Source organism: Parasteatoda tepidariorum, chromosome 12 (assembly GCF_982258835.1).
Source record: "Parasteatoda tepidariorum strain Cologne lab strain chromosome 12, Ptep-v5.0, whole genome shotgun sequence".
Classification (NCBI taxonomy): domain Eukaryota; kingdom Metazoa; phylum Arthropoda; class Arachnida; order Araneae; family Theridiidae; genus Parasteatoda; species Parasteatoda tepidariorum.
Window position 1 is genome coordinate 40,580,327 of NC_141766.1, and position 22,674 is coordinate 40,603,000.

The 22,674-nt window shown below is 25.6% G+C and overlaps 1 protein-coding gene across 1 annotated transcript in view; it reads left to right on the forward strand.

Moving 5' to 3' along the window:
• Nucleotides 1–22,674, forward strand: part of LOC107439976 (neuroligin-4, X-linked-like) — a 240,396-nt gene that overhangs the window by 140,725 nt on the left and 76,997 nt on the right. The window contains exon 2 of the mRNA XM_071188123.2: nucleotides 21,558–21,707. Within this exon, the coding sequence (XP_071044224.1) occupies nucleotides 21,558–21,707 (150 nt within the window). The remainder of the gene's footprint in view (nucleotides 1–21,557; nucleotides 21,708–22,674) is intronic.

Below are 22,674 nucleotides of genomic sequence, written 5' to 3' on the forward strand. Positions count from 1 at the left end.
AAAAGTGTGTTATTAAATAATGACAAGTACTCCTAACTTTTCTATTTTCTAATATGTTAAACGATTTACCTCTTTCAATATTAAGACATCCGTGCTACTTTCTAGAACAAATTCAGTATTTTTTTGTTTAAACTGCTAGAGAAAACGATGGTAGTGAAAAGGCTTAGCCTCATTTTCTTATTTTCGCCTCGGCAGTTCAATTAGTTGACCGTAAAATTTTGGCATGGAAAAATTTATTGTAGAAAATTAATATTCTGACATTATGTACGTTGTAGACCTTATTTGTTTCAGTTTTAGGATAAGGGAACTGATAACATGTGCAACAACAAAAAAATCTTTAAGATATAGAAGAAATAATGTAGATAGTAGACACAGAAGCTTTTGGAAAATAATCCCGCTTTTAAGTTAATACCAGATTAACTTTCGAACTAATTAACGACGGTAAATTTAATAAACTCTTCAAAAGCAATCAGTGTGCCTAGCATGGCGCATATTAACGGACAAAAAAAGTAATAAATTCGGTAATCTAAGATAGAGGAAAAATTTGTCTGGAAAAAAAGTAATATTTGCTTAATGCATAGTATAGATATTCAATAAATATAATCCTTAAAAATGCTATAAAAGTGTTTAAAGGCATAAAATCCAATATTTTCATTAATAAACTTTACTTTTTGTTATAAATTTTATATAAAATGATTGAAATAAATTATAAAATTTCTTCAAATAAAAAACAATGTATTTTTTTGCGAAAAAATCATTCCAGAAATAATCATAACGTTTAGTTAGCCATAAAACTTTAATTTGAAACAAAACATTTTTTTAAAAAAAAAACAGTACTCTATCATTGCGCATGGGAGTTTAAAAAAAATTTTTCGAAGTGATTAGATGTTTGTTATTAAAAAAAACATAGTTTTAGCTGTTTTTCGCAGTTTCATAAGTTTCTAATATCAAAATAATAAAATTTAGAGCTCAAACTATATTTTCATAATTTTATTATGGAATTCCACACATAAATTTAAATATCCATGCCTATGTATTTAAACTTGATATTAAATGTAGTTATTTTCGGAAAGTTAATAAATTAAAAAATTAATTTGTTAAATTTGTTAGATTAATTTGTTTATTTGCTGAATTAATTAAAAATTTATATATATATATATATATATATATATATATATATATATATATATATATATATATATATATATATATATATATATATAAATATATATATATACAATAAAGAGACAAAGAAAAAAAATAATACGGTAAAACAATTAAATTTATGTTTAATATAAGTAAACTAATGCATGGAATTCTAATATTTATAACAAAAAATATTTAAATACTATTTTTAATCAAATAAATAGAATAAAACGAATTAGTAATAATATATATTTATCCAATAAACGAATAGATAAACTTTTCCAAAGTTTGATTGGGAACAATGGATCAACTGAACAATATTCAACTAAAATAATTAAATTCTATGTAAAATCATGTTGTTAAATATGTGTTAAAATTATTATAGAATTTATTTACGCGCAAATATATTTTTGGTTATATAAATTAATATTTTTACCGTGTGTTAATAATATAAGGCTAAAAATCTTTCTTCATAATTAAAAAGGGATTTTTTCAATAATTGCTAAGAATTTCTCTAAGAAAGTTAAAATGTAATAATCAAAATTCGACTTTTTATTAAATATATAATCCAGTAACTCATATTTAGACGCCTGATGAAATTATATACATATTTTTTTAAATGAAAGCATATTGTTAATAAAGTATCAGTATATTTGTACGCTGAAACAAAATTGAATTATTGATAAATAAATATAATACTCATTAAAAATAAAATTTTAAATATCAAGCTTAAGTAAAACTAAAAGTTTTCTTATTATAGTTTAATTATTGCAATCATAGTTGCAATTGCTTATTAAAATAGATTTAAGAAACAATCGTCTCAATAATATATTTGCAGCATTATAAATGCACTAATTCCTGGGATATCAAAACGCGATTCTTATAATTTAACGTCTTGCAGAAAATATATAAATTGTTTAAAATTTGTAAAAAGAATAGCATAAATATCAAATAAAAGTAATTATTCAGGGCCAAATAAATAAAACAAATGAATAAGTTTAAAATTATAAACTAAATTTATTTAAAACTGAATTATCTAAGGAAAAAGAACTTTTTTCATATTTATAAGAAATCAAATTTCATATACTTTTATATAAAAAATAACATCGAATATTTAAAAACTAATTTAATTAACTTACGACTAATTTAATTAAATTTAAAATCGATTTATTGGCCTTATAAAATTTAATTTGATTATATTAGTGACATATTTGTCAAACTTCCTCATCAATTATCTAGATTAAAATTCCCGAATTCGCATAATATCTCCAATATTCTCAAGTTAATCTGCTTTACTCTCTGCAAATATTTATTCAATGCATGCATCTAATCGAACTTAAATTAGCATGAAGCAGTTCTTGGTAGAAATAGTATCTTTTCGAATGAATTTCGTTGTAGCCAAAATTGCCCTTAGAAATCGTGTTAAAATTTCGTATCCCTTGGCTTTCATTGCATTTGAACCATTTATCAAGATATTCTTTTCGGTTTCAGGACTTGATCTAACTGCGACGCATTAAGTACTGTACATTTCTCATGGAGTTCATGTATAGAATTGACACTTGGCGCCGCAGATCTTTCGTCTTGTAGCTGTGACCCAGATATTACGCGGTATTCCGAATGGTTGCTGGCATTACACGAACATTTCCTTTTCAGCATTGAATGACTTGTAAGTGATTACACGTGACTTTTAAGTCGTATATTGAAACCTTTTTAGTACCTAAGAAATAAGTCTAATAGAATAAACATTTTTTTTTCGATGATAGGATGTTTACTTATTTCGTCGTTGACATATCATAGTGATTTTTTTTTTCAAATTAAGTGAGTGTTTTTTTTTTTATTTTGTAGAAAAAGTATCTCATCTAGCGATGAAATGTTTTTAGATAAATAAAAAAGATTATGGTTGTGTATTTTGAAAGGATCGTGTTTTCTATTTTATGCTCTCAATGGTTCTTGAACTTTTTTTTATCGTAAGTTCATTTAATTTAATTAAGGCTTAAGTTCATTTTATATTTTTGTCATTTTTATTATTATTATATCAGGATAGTGATATTTTTTTATTTGATAACTTTTTTCATATAATAATTGAATTTTTTAAGGAGAAACTACACTGTAAAAAATCCCGGAACAAATTATGATAAAAACTACAGGTGCCCTTGGTTCCCTTTTTTAATTTTTTTCTTCTTTTTAACATTTTTTACCGGAACATGTTACGAAGCAAAAAGTCTGATGTTCCGTAATTTTTCAATTATAGCTACCATAAAATCACTGACATCACTTATTAATATAAGGAGTTTCGTTAACCCGACGCCCCCCCCATGATAAGGGAATATGGCAAAAGTTTCTGCCCCGTCACTGAGACAGTTCTCCCCCTCAGGAGAGGCTACGCAGGTGCGTCACCGGCAATTTGGTCGAGTGACCCGGCGAAGCTCCTCCGTAACATTTATTTAAAATTTCAAAATTTACAAATTTCAATAGAAATCAAAAGCATATGACAACAGTATCGGCTGCAAGTTTTTATTAGTACAAAGCAGTACACATATTTCAGTATAGACAGAATATTGTGCATTTATATAGAGAGAAATTTATATCACTGATATCACTCATAACTTATAAAGTCACTGATATCACTAATTAATATAAATAAATATTAGAATGTCGAACTTTTGATTAAATTTCATTAGTTAAGAACATGTTGTTTTTAAAATGTTGTTTTAACTTAAATGCAAAAATTGAATCGAATCTTTGTGAAATTTTACTTCCTTGTGAAATTTTACCAGTGTAAAATTCTATTTAAATAAAAAATGTAATTTAATGAAGAAAGAATATTTTGAAACTAAGATTTTCCATTTACGGCGAAAATGTAATACTTTTTAAAAACACTTAATAGAAATATTTCAAGAGTTCATAAAAACTGAAATATGTTTCGAGCACATCAAAAAAATCATATCCCCAAAAGGATGAGGCAGGAATAGACTGGTTGGTAGGGCGTTGGACCCATGTCCAATAGGTCTTGAGTTCGTTCTCCACCGGCCGAAGACTGGTGCACGCTAAATCGGTCAGGTCATAAAGTCCTCCATATTCTTATAACAAATCATACCTCAGGGGGCACTGAATTGCAAAATTAATTATTCTCTTGTCCAGGTCAAAATTTCGATCTATGAATAAATTAATAGATATATTAATGAATCAGTCCTATAAACGGGCTGAGACGGGCCTGACCATTGAGGGTCCAGATTAAAAACAAGAAACACACCTTCTGCTTTAAATATGCTTGCTTTCTCCAAGCAGGCTTGCTGGATTGGCAAGGAGCATTAGATACAACAACAACAACATATCCCTAAATGGGAAATAACTTTGGAACTATGTGAAAAACTTATTAATTATTAATAAATTAATTTTTTACATAATTATCTTTAGATAAATCAGTAGTATAACTGTGAACATAAAGTTCATGATTCTGCTTAATGCTTCCTGAGATAAGGAACTATGAGCTAAAATTAAAAATTTGTACATCAACTTAAACTTCGTCTTTCGAAATATTAAGTTTGCATCTTTTTGCATGAGAATATTATTATTCGAGCAAAAGTTATTGAGGCATTTCGCTACCTAATTTACACATTGCCGAGCATTAATAATGAAATGACATGGAAACTAATATTTTAATAAATCAAACTTTTGAACCAAATACTAGTTAATTTTTATTAAAAATGAAGTATCCTTAACACTTATTTACGCAGCAGATTTAGTTCTTAATAGTTCAGTTCGTAAAGTTTGCTTTCAACCCGCTAGAGTTAAAAAAATTAATTTAAAAGTTGTTTCAAATGATATTATTAATCTACTATAGCGTTACGACATTACTAATGCGTATATATTTCATCAAAAAAGAACAAGCATTAAATATAAACTTAAGCTGAAACAAACTGACAAACCATTGAATAGTTTAAGACAACATAATAAATATTATCATTCAGATACTTGTATAAATCGATTGAAAATTTAATTTTGTTAGATGATCATTTTTCTTTCAGACATCCTTCCATAATTTAAAGAAATGGATACATTTGAGAAATGATAAAAGAAAATTGTTTATTAGACTTGAAAGATACGCTTATTTGTAATTTGAAACTTTTATTTTTTTGTTTCAAATTGAGACTTTACATGTCGCCCTTTATGTAGTTTGCAATTTTTCCAACTTCAATTCAAATCGAGAAAGATAAAAGACCTTGTCGAATTGAATGCGTACACAAATTATTCTAAAGAAAATGTGTTAACTTACTTACCGATAAAAATGTATATTGCTTAAAGTGTTATACATTGTGTCAAATCGAGCAAAAAAGCACATTTTACAAATATATCTGCTTAAATTTCTGTTAAGCAAAGAATAGCATGTCATTCATCCACATTTGCTTTGTTCCGATTCAAAATAAAAATATAAAAAAATATTTGAACAAATGTATTTTTCGGCCATTTCGCGAACCCTTTATTTTTTTAACTCGTTCTCTCATATTTTTTTTTCTTAAACATAAAAACGGAACTTTTTGTCTTTTTTTACTTATATCAACTTTATTTCATACATTTTCCGTAAGGCGCTTAAAAGTTGTCTTTTAGAATTTCTTTCTATCTTCGCTTAACGTTTTCATAAGATGTTAAGAAAAAAAGAATCGACTTATGTATTCTTTTAATGGAATACTTTTAGAAATACTTTTCGCGAACTTGGTGCTTTAATGTCACCTTGGCCTACAAATTATTAATAGACTTTGAAGAGTTTAAAAAGAAAATTATTATATTTTTAATCATTAGTATTATTTTTTATAGTTTTGTATTATGATAAAATAATGTGTCTCAAGCCCATTGAATAAAACATTTATCCTGTTTTTCTTAAGTTGTTATGTTTTTTTTAAATTTAAATTTAATTTTAAAGAAAACTGTCTCTATTTTTCACTGTATTACAAATTATTAAAAAACAAATGTCGTTTTTCAAAAAATTATTCTTCGCTAAAGTTGGATAAAATATTTTCACTTTATCTATGCAATTAAGATAATTACGAATAAAATATATGAACAAATTACGATCAAAATAACTCGCTGCATTTTATTTATGAAATAAGATTTTATGAATGAAATGAAAAATATTTTTTGGGATTTAAATTTTAAAAAAATATTTATTCTCATAACATCATTTTTTTCCATCTCGTCTACGAGCAATTAATACAATTATGAATGAAATAAGAAAAAAAAATATTTTGAGTTTGCTTTTAGTTTTTTTTTGTAGTTTTTTATAGTTTTATTTTTTCAATGAAATAAAAATTATTCTTTATATTTCAAAGAAATAAAAAAATATTTCTCATAATATATTTTATTCAATGGTAAATAATCAATGATAATGAAAAATAATTATTTTCCCAAATATTATAATAATGCTCATATTTCACACTTTCCTTAAGAAACATTTATCATTCCGTAAAGTGCCTAGGTATTCAATAGAGTGACAAAAGTCTAGGTATTCTCTAGAATCCCATTATTTCATGCATTAAAAAATGCCTTTAATAGAATTAAATCAATGTTGTTTAACTATAAAAAAGTGCTCAAAAATATATATTTTATTGGGCATAATACAAAACTTTAACTGTATGAATTGATTTTTATTACTATCACAATGATTTTTTGGAAATGATTTATAATGATATTAAAGAATTTTCAAGACTTACTCTGTAAGTTTGCCGCATTAAGCACATCGAAAGCACATCGAATTTCAAGCACATCGAAATCTTTCCGTCAGTAGTTTATTCACGGAGGAAAAATTCTCGTAAAATTGCCGATTTGTATGGTAATTACAATTCTAATAGAAAACAAAAAATTAATTTCGATACTAATAACCAAAATATTACGTATTTGAACCATTCATTTAGATGTTTGTAAATTGCCAGTTCATATACAAACTGTTAACGGTCAATCTGGTTCTTAAAATTACAATTTCTTATTACCACACCGATGGTAGGAATTACAAAACTAAAAATTACGTTTAAGCGAATAAATGTTTCATATCCCACGCTCTAAGGTATCATGATATAATTAAGAAATTTTACCACACTTACCCAACTTCATCTCTTGTAAAACCATATTTATTGTTTTTTTTCACCCATATCATTACTAAAGGGCTTTGGTAAAAATTTGTTAGCGTTTTTGTGTTTCGTAGAGACAGATCAATGTAAATTCTATCGTATTCTGGTAATTTCGTCCATATTTTTTTCTTAGTGTTATATTTATAGGAAAGTGTTTTGTTCCAATTAATAATACTTTTTATTAATATTATTAATATATATTTTTTTTTACAAAATTAGAAAAAAACAGTCTTAAACTCAATTAAACACCCATTTTTCTATGAATAATTTCCACTTCAATAAAATAATGCGTATTCATGAAGAAAAATATGTAAATGATTTATTAAACCACCAGAAAGTCTTTCTGAAACAATTCCAAAAGAATTATTAAAAAAAACATTTTAGATTTGCTAGATGATTTCAAATTTTTATATTAATGTCAATTAAGAATGTGTTTAATCTTACGTGTATAATAAATCAAATATAAATCATACGAACAGATAATAGTATAATATTCCTTTGCTATATTTTTCTAAGCGTAATTTCTTCCTTCGACTTCAGTAAGCTTTCCTTTTTATAGACTGAGAGAAAATCTTTCAAATGTAAATGTCTTCTATGATCTTTATCACCATCTTTTCATTTTTATGTAATCAATTTAAGCATAAGAGCAAATCTTTGAGAGCGGGGAAGAAATCGTGTCTTGCTTAATCTCGGATATCTTTCGTATCTGTCTTTAAATGAAAGAGTGTAAAGAGGTTTTCGTTAATGAGGTATGTTCGATATTTCCCCTTCATTTCTTACTGACTTTTTACGGCTCTTCTTTCCGTTTTGTTCCATGGAGATTAAATGATTCCACCGAGAAAAAGTGTTCGCCATTAATTGGAAGAAATGTCTCTAGGGCAATAACTGGGATTTGTTTTACGGTCAAATAATACTAAATTTATTACATTCCATAAGCATTCGAATGACTGTCAACATAAGGAAATACTACTTTATTTATTTATTTTTTTACTTAAAATTACAGTAAAAAATCTTGATTTTTTTTAATTATATAAGAACATTTTTAAATAATAAAATATAGATTTTATTTGTAAAATACTGCTTTGATGTGATTGGCAATAAAATTTTGTAATAAAATGCTTAGTTAGAAAATTATTTAGTTATTTGTCATTAACAATATTTTACATTCAATTATATTTGCATTTGTATTACATTACATTTTGCATTCAATTTTATTCAATGCAACGTCTTTATTTATTTTATTTTCATCCTTCACCTATTTTTTTAATGAGTATGTGATAAAATGAGTTACAAACGATAATCTGTGATAGATTGTAAAGATAGTATGTGATAAAATGAAGCATAAACAATAATCTGCGATAGGTTGCATAGATAGTATGTGATAAAATGAGTTATAAACAATAATATGTGTTAGATTGTTTAGATAAAACTAAACTAAACTCCTCGGCGTGACAGCCCATAAGGCCAAGGCTTAACGCGCCCATCTCAGTTTTCTTGACCTTGGGCTCAGGGGTGCAGGAGCAGATGTTCCGGTCAGGAGGTCAGCCAAACGCGGAACCCCCAGTGTATAGTCACCAAGCATGCTTGGTACTCATTTATCGACCCACTGAAGGGATGAAAGGCTGAGTCAACCTTGCCCTGGCCGAGGATCGAACCAGGGACCTGTGGCACGACATCGCGACGCGCTACCGCTCAGCCACCGGGCAGATTGTATAGATAGTATGTGATAAAATGAGCTATAATTTAAAATAAAATGAATAAATAAAGTTGTATTTCTTTCTGTTAACAGCCATTCGAATATATGTGATAATATGAGTTATAAACAATTATAGACTATAGAAAATCACTATTTTAATAAAAAATAAATGGTTTTCTCAATTAAAAATACGTTATTTGAGTTTAATATCTCTTAATTGCTTTTAATAACAATTTTTATAAGAAAAATGATATGCTTATTTGACAATATTTTTTATCGATTAAAAATAATTTTATTTTTAGAGATTTGAGTTCAGTTTTTTCGGGCTCTTCTTCCCGTTTTGTGAAATTAGTTATGCTTATTTGGAAATACATTTAATGAATTAAAAATAAAATATATAATTATAAATATATATTTATAAATATATAACTATAGATTTATGTTTAATTTTTATGGCTCTTCCTCCCCTTTCGTAGAATTGTTTACACTTATTTTAAATTAATGTCTGTAGAATAAAAATTTACTTATTTTAATAAATTTATATCTATAAATTTATATATAATTTGTATGGCTCTTCTTTTCATTTGTATGATTAGTTGCGTTTATTTGAAGGTACTTCTATGTATTAAAAATAAATTTATGTTTATAAATTTATATCCATGAAATTATAATTAATTTTTTATGACTCGTCGTCTCGTTTTGTTCTATGGAGATTAACTGATTCCACGGAGAAAAAGCGTTTTTCATTAATTGGACGAAATGTCTCTAGGGCAATAATTGGGTGTTGTTTTACGGTACAAATAATACAAACTTTATTACATCCCACAAGCATTCGAATGACTGTCAACATCAGGAAATTCATCTTAATTTATATATTTATTTTTATCCTAAATTACTGTAGCAACTCTAGAATTTCTTTTTAATTAAATAAGAAAATTTCTTATATGTTATAAAAAATTTTTTAATGATATTTATTAGTTAAATATTACTGTAATGTAATTGGCAATTATAAATTTTAAATTTTATGAAAAAAAATGCATAATATAATAATAAAATTAAATTTTCTTTTTCAAAATAAAATGTTCAGAACGAAAATCATTTAGTTGTTTATTTTGTCCATCAAGAAATACAGCATTTCCTTTATTTTTTTTTATTGCTCTACTTATTTTTTTAATATGATAAAGTAAGTTATAAACAATTAGGATTAAAAATAAATTATTATTTTAATTAGAAAGAAATGGTTCGGTTTATTAAAATAAGTTTTCTTGTGTTTAAAATCTGTTAAATGCATTTAATGACAAAGACAATATCAGAAAATATCTTTTAATGATTAAAAATAACTTTATATTTATGCATTTATATCAATAAATTTATATTTAATTTCTTATGGCTCTTCTTCCCGTTTTGTTAAATGGAGATTAAATGATTCCACCCAAACAGAGCGGTCTCCAATAATTGGGCGAAGTGGCTCAAGGGTAATAACTAGGATTTGTTTTACGGTTAAATAATACAAATTTTATCTCATTCCATAAGCATTCAAATAACTGTAAATATAGGAAAAGTTTGCTTTATTTATTTATTTTAAATAATTTAACAACCCAAGAACTTTTTTTAATTAAATAAGAACATTTCTTGCACGATAAAATATTTGTTTTAATGATATTTATTCGCTAAATATTGCTTTCATGTAATAATAAAAAATTGAAGCAATAATAATTTGTAGCAATAATAATTTCTTAATATTTTGAAATAAAATGTTCAGTTAGAAGATTATTTAATTAACTGAGATCAACAAATACAGAATTTGGTATTCTTCATTAATTTAATGCGATATTTATTTTTAATATGATGAAATAAATTATAAAAAATTAAAAAATAAATTATTATTTTAATAAAAAAATAAATTGTTTAGTATGTTAAAAATACGTTATTCGTGTTTTAAATGTTTCAGATGCTATAAATAACAATTTCAAGAATTTGTTACGCTTATTCGAAAATACTTTTAGATAAAAAATAAATTTATATTTATAAATTTATGTCTATAAATTTATATATATATATTTATATCTATAAATTTGCATCTACAAATGTATCCCTATAAATTTATATGTATAATATGTAATTTATATATAATATGTTCGTTTTGTAGAATTTGTTATACTAAACAAAACTAAAGTTTCTACCCAATCGATGAGAAATTACATGCTACTGATATTTTTTCTTTATAACCTTGTATGAGGCTTCACGCATAAATAAGATAAAGCTATTCATATTTTACATTTGTGTGTGTATTTTTTCGTATTTAATGATACCATAGTTTCGTATTTATATTTTAAAAAACCAAATTTCGATAAGCAAATTATGAAATAAATTTTTTGAAGCTTGAACAAAAAAAATATATTATACACTGTGATATATATATATATATATATATATATATATATATATATATATATATATATATATTGCTTGAAATTTTTATTTTCGTTACGATTTTCTAGTGCTCTTTGTACTATTTTATTGATATATTTTGTTTTGACTATATTAATACAATATTAAAAAGCACTCCACATAACTCAGTTAAAAAGAGTTTTAAATAAAAAAAATATTTTGATTGAAAATATATGCTCTAGTCTATTGAGAATATGTTATTAGGAGTTAAAAACTGAAAGCATGCAGTAATCATTTTAAATTATGTATTTTCATATTTATCTGATAAAATTTTCAATTAGTTACTACATGTCTTAATTTGTCAGCATATTTGCTTAATAATTTGTTAGATTTTTCAGAAATTCTCCATAGTTCTTATTTCGCATCATATTTGTTCTAATCTTGCTTCATAAAAATTAAATTATTCCACCGAGAAAAAGCGTTTGTCGTTAATTGGATTAAATGTCTCTAGGATAAAAACTGGAATTTGTATTACGGTCAATTAATACAAAATGTATAGGATCGCAAAAGCCTTCAAATCGTTGTAAACGTAAGAATATTCTGTTTAATTTATTTATTTGTAATTTAAATAATTTTTAAATTCAACGTCTATATTAAAAAATGCGCATGTAAATAAAATATATTTTTAAATGAGTAAGATTTTTTCTTATATTTTGAAATAATTACTTTGATGAGATTAAAATTTTTCACATTTAAACGCTTAAAATTACAGTTAAATCAGAAAATCTTTAGATTGCATTTAATTAGCAGATGTCCTGTTTTTTTTTAATTTTAAATATGATAAAAGCTATAAAAACTGCTACATGATAAAAATGAATTATTACTTTAATATTTAATTTTAACGATTACAAATGACAAAATTCACAAAAATTTATTTGATAATATTGCACATATATTTACAATCTTCAAATTTTTTATTTGAGACTTAGTTGTTTAATTTAATTTCTCCGTATGATTTTCTGTTAAATGTGTAAAAACAGATTTAAGAGTATAAACATTTTATCACTTGTTTTTTACTATTCATTCCAACTTTATTAGTTTACTCTAAATATCTGAATTGCCCAAATAAGACTGAATAGCTTGAAATTTCTGTCAGATTTCAGTAATTTATAAATGTGCACAATGAAATTTAAGTAAGCTGACCACTTGGGCTGCATTGCTGTAGTGGTCAATTTGGGCACCTACAAAAAATCACGATCTTCATGTTTTCACGTTATTCAAATTTTTACGTTATTCATGTTTCTAAATTACTCATAAGTTTCTTGCAGAATAAAATAAAGATAATTAAGATTTTCAATACTCATTTAAATTTTGTTCAGTCAAAACTCTAAATATATTTAAAATTCATCAATTTAAAATTTTATTAAGCAAATACACCACATCTCTGAAAAATTGGATTATTAAATTAATGAATTACAATGTGATCCGTAAATTAAATATTAAAATAATTAGTTTAAAAGTTTTGATAAGAATCTTTCATTTGTTATTTAATCATTTTTTTCAAATAGCATAACATATATGCAATTGGATATAGCAATTTAATGATATTTCGCAATTTAGTGAAATTACAATATGCATGAAATTATTGAATTATTATAGTTATGAAACATTGAATTATAAGATTTTTAGAATTACATTACGTTTTCTACTCGTTTTGGTGACGGAAATTCGAACTTTCAATATTATGGTTCGTATTACCACACTTTTATTAGAAAAGTAAATTTAACCAAACAAACGGTTTTAATGGCATGCTCCGAAGTATCGCAATAAAATTACCAAAATGTTCTTCAGTATTATCATAAATTTTTCCATTTATTTGGTAACTTAAAATTTTTGAAGTCTATTCATTTTACCAAATAAAATTATAATAGTCCGTTTGCACTCCTATATTTCATTTAAAATGGCGATTTTTTCAAAATACTTGATAGCAGTTAGATGGCAGTTAATTATTTATTTTTCTAATATATTTATCGATTATAAAAATGGACATGAATGATGAGTTATAAATATAAAGTATAGTGTTTTAAAGATACGAAACTATGCTATATTAAGCTACTGTTTTACGCATCTTTTACGAAGGAAGTGGGAATTATTTGTTTACTTACGTTCATTGGTGAGTTTCTTTGTAAATACAAAGAACGCTTACTTTTGAAAAACAGATAGCGCAAGTTTGAGAAAGACGTCAAAGATACTCATCCAATGTCATAGCGGGATTCGATCCCATTAGTGATAACTAACGACTAAAAAGGGTTCCTTGAATTTGTTGTGACTAAAACAGCCATTCCATTTCGGAGTCCTGCTTCACGTATTGTCCTTCCACCAAACACTCTGAGGCAAAGGGATAGCTGGTTCAATAACTTCGTGCTGTCTAACACCTTTTTGTGCTATCTGTAATAAAATTTGACAATCCATTCTTTGCATTAAGCTCATTAGCCTTTATATGCATCGAAATCGAATGTATTTGTTAGTTATACGTAAAGGGTTACGTTTGATACGATACCGTTGCCTAAATTTTAGGTGTCTGGCAAAAAGTCGATGCTGCTTGACCAGGGAGATCCCTGTAAAACAAATAATTTTTAAAAAAATAATTACAGTCCCAATTATTTATTTATTTGGTTCTTACATATGCAGATGGATTATAAAAAGATACATCAAGGGTTGTAGTTGGATTTGATCCCGTTAGCTCCACGCTGCAATTTAAAGATGTTCAGCTATGTGTAACATTTAAATTACTGACTTAGTTCAGCTTTTTCAAAGCATTAGTAGATTTACAGAGACGCATTAAGGCTTACATAGAAAGGAAGCAACATTCAGACCAAAAAAAAAAAGTTAACGAGCGTTTACTTAATAAAATAAAAGGCATCAGATTGAACAATTTTAGTAATCTCATGTTGTAGTAGTACTGTTCAAATTGCTGACATTTCAAGAAAATTTTCCAAATTTTACTGCTTTTACTAAGGAGAAAATTTCTGGTAAAATTACCATACTGTAGGGTAATGACATTTCTGGTAAAAAAATAAAAAAAAACCTCATTCAGATTAATATTACTAAAATATACGGTATTTAAATTATTCATTTGTTAATTTTTCCGGTTATTCGTAACATTTTACCAGAAAATCTGGCTTTAAAAATTATAGTTCTCATGACCACACCCTTATTAAAAAATACAGTAAGAAAAAGTAAATTTAACGGAATAAATGTTTTTATGCCATGATCTAAGTTATGAGGATAAATTTCAAAACTTTACCACAATTACCGAACTCTATCCAATATTATAAAACCATATTTTATTGTTTATTTTACCACAAGTTATTACCATATCACTAAGGCAAAATTTACTGTGCTTTTTGAAGTTCTCATAGTGCCAGAAATCACGATGAACTTTACCATATTTTGCAACTTTTTCCCTCAGTGAAAAAATATAACTAGTAAATTTTCAAAGTAACGAATTGTAAGTAAAATTACGTAATTTTTACATTCCTTGTTAATTGTAAAGAAAGTAAAAGTGCTATCATATATCTGATCATTTTGTTATTTCGATTTAAAGTAATAATGTCACGCTTTTTTTATGGTGATTTGCCTGTATTCTTCATAATGCATTTCATACATGGAACAGATTATTTTCAAATTAATTTTATACAGATTAATGAATCTATTAAAATAAAACATTCTTATTTTGCAGTGCAAAAAGTCTCAAGTAATTAATTAGAATTCATTAAATGATAAAATAATTTTAAATTTAATTCATTACAAAAGCTATGAACTGAAGGTCATTAGAAAAACTATTTATGTTATTTCTTCATTTTTAAATTTTTAATTCAAATTGAAAAAGAATTCAAACATTAAACTAAGTCTTACACAATTATGTAACAACAAACTATAGCATCCGTGAAAGCAACAGTTTTAATTATCCTGTATCTTTTTTTTCAATAAGATTAAGCTTTCAGAGAAAATATTATAAATATCCGTAAACAAATTTCTAAATTCGATAAGCTTTTATAAGCTTTTAATTGAATAATAGTAGAAAGTACTGCATTAAATTAATTTTTATCTACTTAAGTGTTTTATTTTAAAATTTGTCCCAAAGAAAAGTTTAGTCATTTAAATCCAACACTTTTACTTTTGTCCTTTAAATATATATTTAATACCTTTTTTAATTAAATATTATTTTGCTGCAGTAATTAGCTTTAAAACGTAAAAAACTAAATTAGATTGAATATATTTATAGTTTAGAGAAACTGCCGCTATTTTTACAACATATATATATATATATATATATATAGTATGTTGTATATGTTGTATACATATATATATATATATATATATATATATATATATATATATATATATATATATATATATATATTACTTTACTTTGTAAAATTACAGAACTGATATACCCTAGTATTCTGTTAGATATTTAAGACAAAGAAGCCATAAAACTATTTATATATTTTATAAGGCAAATACATTTCATGGAGTGGAAAGACTCCATCTTCATTTAATCTCATAGGTAACATTACTAGTCTAAAGGGGCTGACAAAAAATTGCAAAGATCATAAATGTGTCTCTGTCTTTAATGATAAGAGAACTTTTGGCACCAAAGTATAGTTGTTACGTGTTATAAGAAGAAACTTTATACCATGATCAATAAAGATATAAAACTGTTAGTGACTAAAGCTGTCTTCAATCTGCTAGCTATAAGCGCAGGCAATAATGGGACAGTTGAAAAAAATTTATTACCTCTTTTGTTTTCTCGTATTATCGCTTTGAACCTATGTTCTTAATACTATAATTTCAATTTGTTGTTCAACCAGCTCGTAAAAAAGCAATTCTGCAGTTGCTCGTAAACTAATGTTTTTTTCCACCTCTTTTGAACCAGATGGTGAAAATAAAAATGATGCTTCAGGTTTCACGATTAATATGTCATTTAGAAGTGCAGATGGATTCGACAAGCTAAAGTCTTCCTCTTTTTTACCTTTATTGAACTGACATGTTCCTTCGGCTGTTGACACGAAAGCGATGATCATTTTGTCATCTCACGTGTAAAAATCAATATCTAAAAAGAACAGATAGATTAATTTGAAAGGAAATTTGATTTGGTCTTTTTTTTGTTTACTTACAGTTGGAATGAGTTTGATAAATGTATGTACCCTCTTTGGATATAAAACGCAATATGTTTATTTGCTAGAAACCATTTTAATGCTTGAAACCTATTTTATTATCTGTCTTTGCTTCATGTATTAGCTGCAGTAAATCAATCGAATTTATAAATAAGAGTGCTCAGTAGAATTGATAAATAAAAATATTCAGTAGTATTTATACATTGAAGATCATAAGTCAACAGAAATGTTAATGATACAGAAAATTCAGTTTTTTAATACATTGCTTGCTATACAAATAACTTGCATACAATTCAAATAAATTGTATTTAATTTGAAGGAATTGCATACAATACAAATAAATACATGGATTAGCTTTAAATGTAGATTTCTACGTGTTTGATAACCAATGTAATAATGCTTTAAATCTATTATAATATCTATTTGTGTTTAATGTATCAGCTTTTGTAAATCAACACAATCTATAAATGAGAATATAAATAAGAATACGCAGTAGTGAAGAAAATATGGTTTTGTAACAACTTGCTTGCTACTTAAGTGAATTGTATTAAATTCAAATAAATACATGTATGAGTGTCATATGTAGATTGCCACGTGAATAAATATATAATAATTCATGAAACCCTTTTTAATATCGTTTCGTGTTTCATATATCGGCTGCTACAAATCAGCAGAATGAACTGTGTTCAATTCAAATGAATTGAATGCATGCATCAGGTATAAATGTAGTTCGCAGCCTGTTAATTTGTTGAAAGAATTTAAGTATTATTTTTTTTATCTTAACTTCATGTATTGTCTGTAAATTAGCACATATATAAGTATAATTCGAGAAATTGAAGTTTTTTTTTTATATAATGCTTTTTAAAATATGTGTAAAAACATTGGAAAAATAATGCGATTTAATTATCTATACAAGGTTACAAGGTTATAATAATGTTTGAAACATATTTTAAGTTCTCTAATTTTTTATGTATTTGCTAAAAACATGAAAAGCTTATTCGTACAAAGAGCTGATCAATGATGCAGTAATAGCTTGTATGTACAATATGCAAAAAAAGGGAAAAAAACCGGCCCACCCTCAATAACTTTTGATCTAATGGTCAGACTATCACGTTCTAGGACTCAAAGATAATGGTTTGGGGGAGCGACCTTCAAATATGGTAATTAATTAGTGCATACGATATTTAAAAATACGAAATCAGGCACAAAAATGCACGTTCATTGAATAAACATACCTTTTTTTCGACAGATTCAGGATTCCAAATTATAGGAGGTAGCTGCAATCTGGGAAATATGGTCCCCATAGTTTGTTCAGGAGAGCGATCCAAAGTTTGGGCAGCAAAAAGTAAATTTTTTTTTCGTATTTCACCATATTTCGAGAGCTTAAGCGAATTTAAAAATTTTTTACCCACAACTATAAAATTTGTTTATCCCTAGATAATACCATGCAGAAAATAAATTTCAGTAAATAGTTATTATTATTATTATTTTATTTAATAACAGTCGACAAATTTTAAACTCAAAGGTATGCAATATTTTACATCATTTTAAAGCATGTAATTTTACAAGGCAGAATAAAAAATTGGATCGAAATTAGTTGTATAGCTCTTAAGAAAACGAATTTTAAATATACAACTTTTAAATCGGGACCACATTTCCCAGATTGCTGTTAACCACTATCATTTGGAGATCTGAACTCGAAATATCCCGTTAAAAAATGGTTTGTGTATGCAGAGAAAGGGCTTTTTTGTGTAAAATTTCGTAACTTTCGTAACTAATTATCGTATGCGCTAATTAATCAGCATGTCTGAGGTCACCCCCTTGATCCATTAAAATTGAGTTTAAGAACGTGAAGGTCCGAATAATTATTCATGGTTGTCCATTTTTTTCACACTGCAAAAAAATTCAAAATTTTTGATGATGCAGATGAGCTTTTTCTTAGAGTATACATGCAAAAAACATCTGATAAGTAGATAATAATTGCTATAAAAGCTGTGAAAGAATCATCCATATTGAAAACAGACTTTTTAAAAGTAATTTAAATGATTTAACTGCGTATAATTTAAATTTCTAGAGAGGATATATTGGAGCAAGTAGGTGAGTTTGAATACAAGACGAATTATCAAAAATTTCTTTAAAAATATCCTTTCCCAACTAAATGTATAATTCTCATAATAAATCATCCTCACTTACTGACAACGACAGTATGCTTTTATAAAATATACTTAACCAGATTGGTTTAAAAACATCTTTTGCCAAGCATACTTAAAACTCTCCTGAAAATCATTTACTCTTACGGACAATGCCAGTATGCTTTCATAAACTATACTTAACCAGATTGGTTTGAAAACATGTTTCATCTGTCAAACTCAAAACTCTCCAAAAAAAGCATTTACACTTATGGACAATGACAGTATGCTTTCATAAAATATACTAAACCAGATCCGTTTAAAAAAATCTTTTGTCAAGCAAACTTAAAACTCACCTAAAACTCATTTACACTTACGGACAATGACAATATGCTTTCATAAAATATACTTGATCTGATCTTTTCTATATAAGTTTTTATGATTTGAAAGAAAATATCTGAATCACCAGATTTAAAACGATAGATTTCGCACAATAAAAAAAATAAATGAAGTAAAATAAAAATTTGTTTTATACACGCAAGGGATTCAAAGATATTCAGTTTGTAGTAAAACTTGAAGAAAATGACAAAAACAATTCCTTTTCTTTTGAAAACTTAATTACAGCAATGGTTTGCCGTTAGGGATTTCTACTCTCTTCTCTGGCAAATTTTTTAAGTCGTAGTTATTTTTAATTATTTTTAAGATTAAATATAAAGGTTTTTTGATATGAATGAGAAAAAAAAATCATTTGAATTATCTTTCTGAATTGTAAGCAACATTGTGTTTTTTCTTAAGTAAGGTATATGAGTAAATTATATTTTCAGTAAGGTTATTTAATAATTAATCAAACGCATTATCTGAAGAGGAAAAATCTTTTATAGATTACACCTTGCTGTTTAAAATAAAATTTTGTTTCTTCTTAAATTTTTTATGAATAAATTATATTTTTATTCGGCTTATTTAAATATTTCGCTCAAGCTAAACATATTATCTCAGCCTATTATTAACAATCACGCTTTTAATCTCTGCATATTAAAAATTTAAATTCTTCTTTTGTTTTAATTTCAGGTGTATAGGGTGTTATAATAGTGACAGATAAAATTGTTTTAGGAATTATAAGACTTTTTGTTGTAATGATATAAATTCAAGACAATTATTACAGATGCTGATTTTAAATTAAATGCATATTTTTTGCATCGTAAGACTGAAACTATAAATTAAATAAAACTTATCTTAGTAGAACTTGAAACTAGTACTAGTGCTTGAAAAACTAGTACTTAAAAAATACATGAACTAGTACTTGAAAGTAGAACTTGAAAGTCAATTAATATATATTTATTATATATAATTAACTTCGAAGTTCATATAAGTCTTCTATTAAATTATACTATTCTTCCTCAACTGAACTAAACACTCGTGTTTGTAATAAATAAATAATAATATTTCTTTTGAAATATGGAGTTATGGTTAGCTTAAATAAACAGTTACGTCAATATGTTTAAGAAAGTCATAATAAATAATTGGGGAATTTTTTTCTACGTCAAACTAATTACGAAAAAAAACTAAATTCGGAAACTTATTTTTATTAATTTTTATTTTTAAGTAGATATGACGAAATTTGTTTTTAGTATTATTTAAAACATGGTTTAATAATGAACGAGACATTTTTATTTCTAAAATGTTATTTTGTTTACAATTTTTTGACTAACATAAAAACAAGATTTTGGGCAAAATTTTTTTAAATTGAATTTACTATAAATTTAGAATTCCTGCACTTTTAGCTTTCTAAAAATAATTTAGTTTTGTTTGTACATCATTTATTTACAAAGTTATGGCAATTTTTGTGCATGGTTATAGCAGAAGATACACTAATGATTTTAATGATCTTTAAATGCGTTTACCTCAATTTCAGATTTTTTTCACATTTTACACTACCTCACTACCATAATCACGATATCTCATGCTGTGTTTAAAATATTTGTCTACAATTTTTCATGAGAATTTATGATTATATCACACATGTTTTGAACTACAGAGAAAAATGTAAGCACCATTTTTTATGCATGTTTTTTTGCAAAGACAAGAGCGGAAATTTCACATTTTTTCCCCAACTACATTGGTCCCTAACTCAGCAGTTCATGCACTTGCTTTTAAGATAATATTTCAAAGCATAGTTGATAGCCTTCTAAACAAGATCCTCCAAAGATTTTTTGTTCTAGGAGATAGAAATTTTTTTTTCTACACTGTTTAACGTTTATGCAAAAACAATGCTTTATTTAAAAATGGCCATTTAAAATAATAAAAATATTTTTTTTTCTAGTTTCATACTTTTTTTCACATAATAAAGCAAATAGACTAGTTTTTTTTTAACTTTATATAACTTTTTTTAAAAAAGTTTTGTAACTAACCGGATACCTTAATCTTATGTAAACGTCAAATGCTAATTCGTTAACATTCTAATAATTTTAAATGTTAAAGTGAGCTCAAAATTTTGAAGGTAGTGCTTTATGTTAAACCATTTTTTTACCTTAACTCAAAAAACGCAAAACACAAAATCAACAGAAATAGAGTGTTAATTTTAGCAATAGAGAATATTGTGTTGTTATATCATTATTTCTGATTACAATTAAACGGTCTAATCGGTCTCATTATCGTTAAAGTCAACAGAAATAATCAGACACTTTATATGCAAAGGTTTTTCAAAACTTCTGTGATTACTTAATTGCCAACTGTTTTTCATTGCAGCAACTGAAGAATTGTACTTACTGTATAATTATATACAAGTGTATTTACTCTTACAACTGTATTTAAACGTTTCTATATAATCCTCATAAATATAATTGATATTATATTATTTAACGGAAATCTAAAACTATTTATTTTCTTTTAGCTGGCCGTGATCCACCGAAACTTCCAGTTCTACTTTTCATCCATGGTGAATCATATGAGTGGAATGCTGGTAACCCATATGATGGTACCATTCTTTCGAGCTTAGGGAACGTTGTAGTAGTTACAATTAATTTCAGATTGGGCATTCTCGGTAAGAATTATTTCTTTATTTTAAATATCCATGTAATCCATCCTACTAATTAATTTTAATTTAATTTTAATTTAATTTTAATTTAATTTTAATTTAATTTTAATTTAATTTTAATTTAATTTTAATTTAATTTTAATTTAATTTTAATTTAATTTTAATTTAATTTTAATTTAATTTAATTTTAATTTAATTTTAATTTAATTTTAATTTAATTTTAATTTAATTTTAATTTAATTTTAATTTAATTTTAATTTAATTTTAATTTATTTTTAATTTCAATTTATTTTTAATTTTAATTTATTTTTAATTTCAATTTATTTTTAATTTCAATTTATTTTTAATTTCAATTCATTTTTAATTTAAATTTTGTTTTTGGTTATAGTCGTAAATTTGTCAATGCATATCATTGATCTGCTCATTTTGAAGTTTAATTCTCAGTTTGTAAATTGAAACCAGAATTACTCGAAAAATTTGTAACAAAATTTTTACGATGAGGATCTTAGAGACAGTGTTAAGGATATCTAACAGTTGCGTTTTGCCTCAACTAGTATATGCTGGAGGATCATCCGGAAAATAAAGTTTCCAACGGCCCATACACAGGAACAAAAAATAATTACCTGGAAAATATAATTAAATATGATACATCTACAGGAAGAAAAATATTATGATTAAATTAAATAATGTATGATAGGGACATTTCTGGTAAAGAAAAGTTCATAACTCTGGTTAATAATCAAAATGTATGGTATTTAAGCTAGTTATTTGTTATTTTTCGTTCATATGGTAACGGCTTATTGTAAGTTCTGATCCTTATTGCCACACATTTAGTAAAAAATACAAAACTGAAAACTTAATTTAACCGAATGAATGGTACTTTAACCATGATACTCTGAGGCATCATGGTGAAATCATTTTTATTTTATCAAAATAATTACCGAAACACTTCGGTGCAAATTACCGAGCGTTA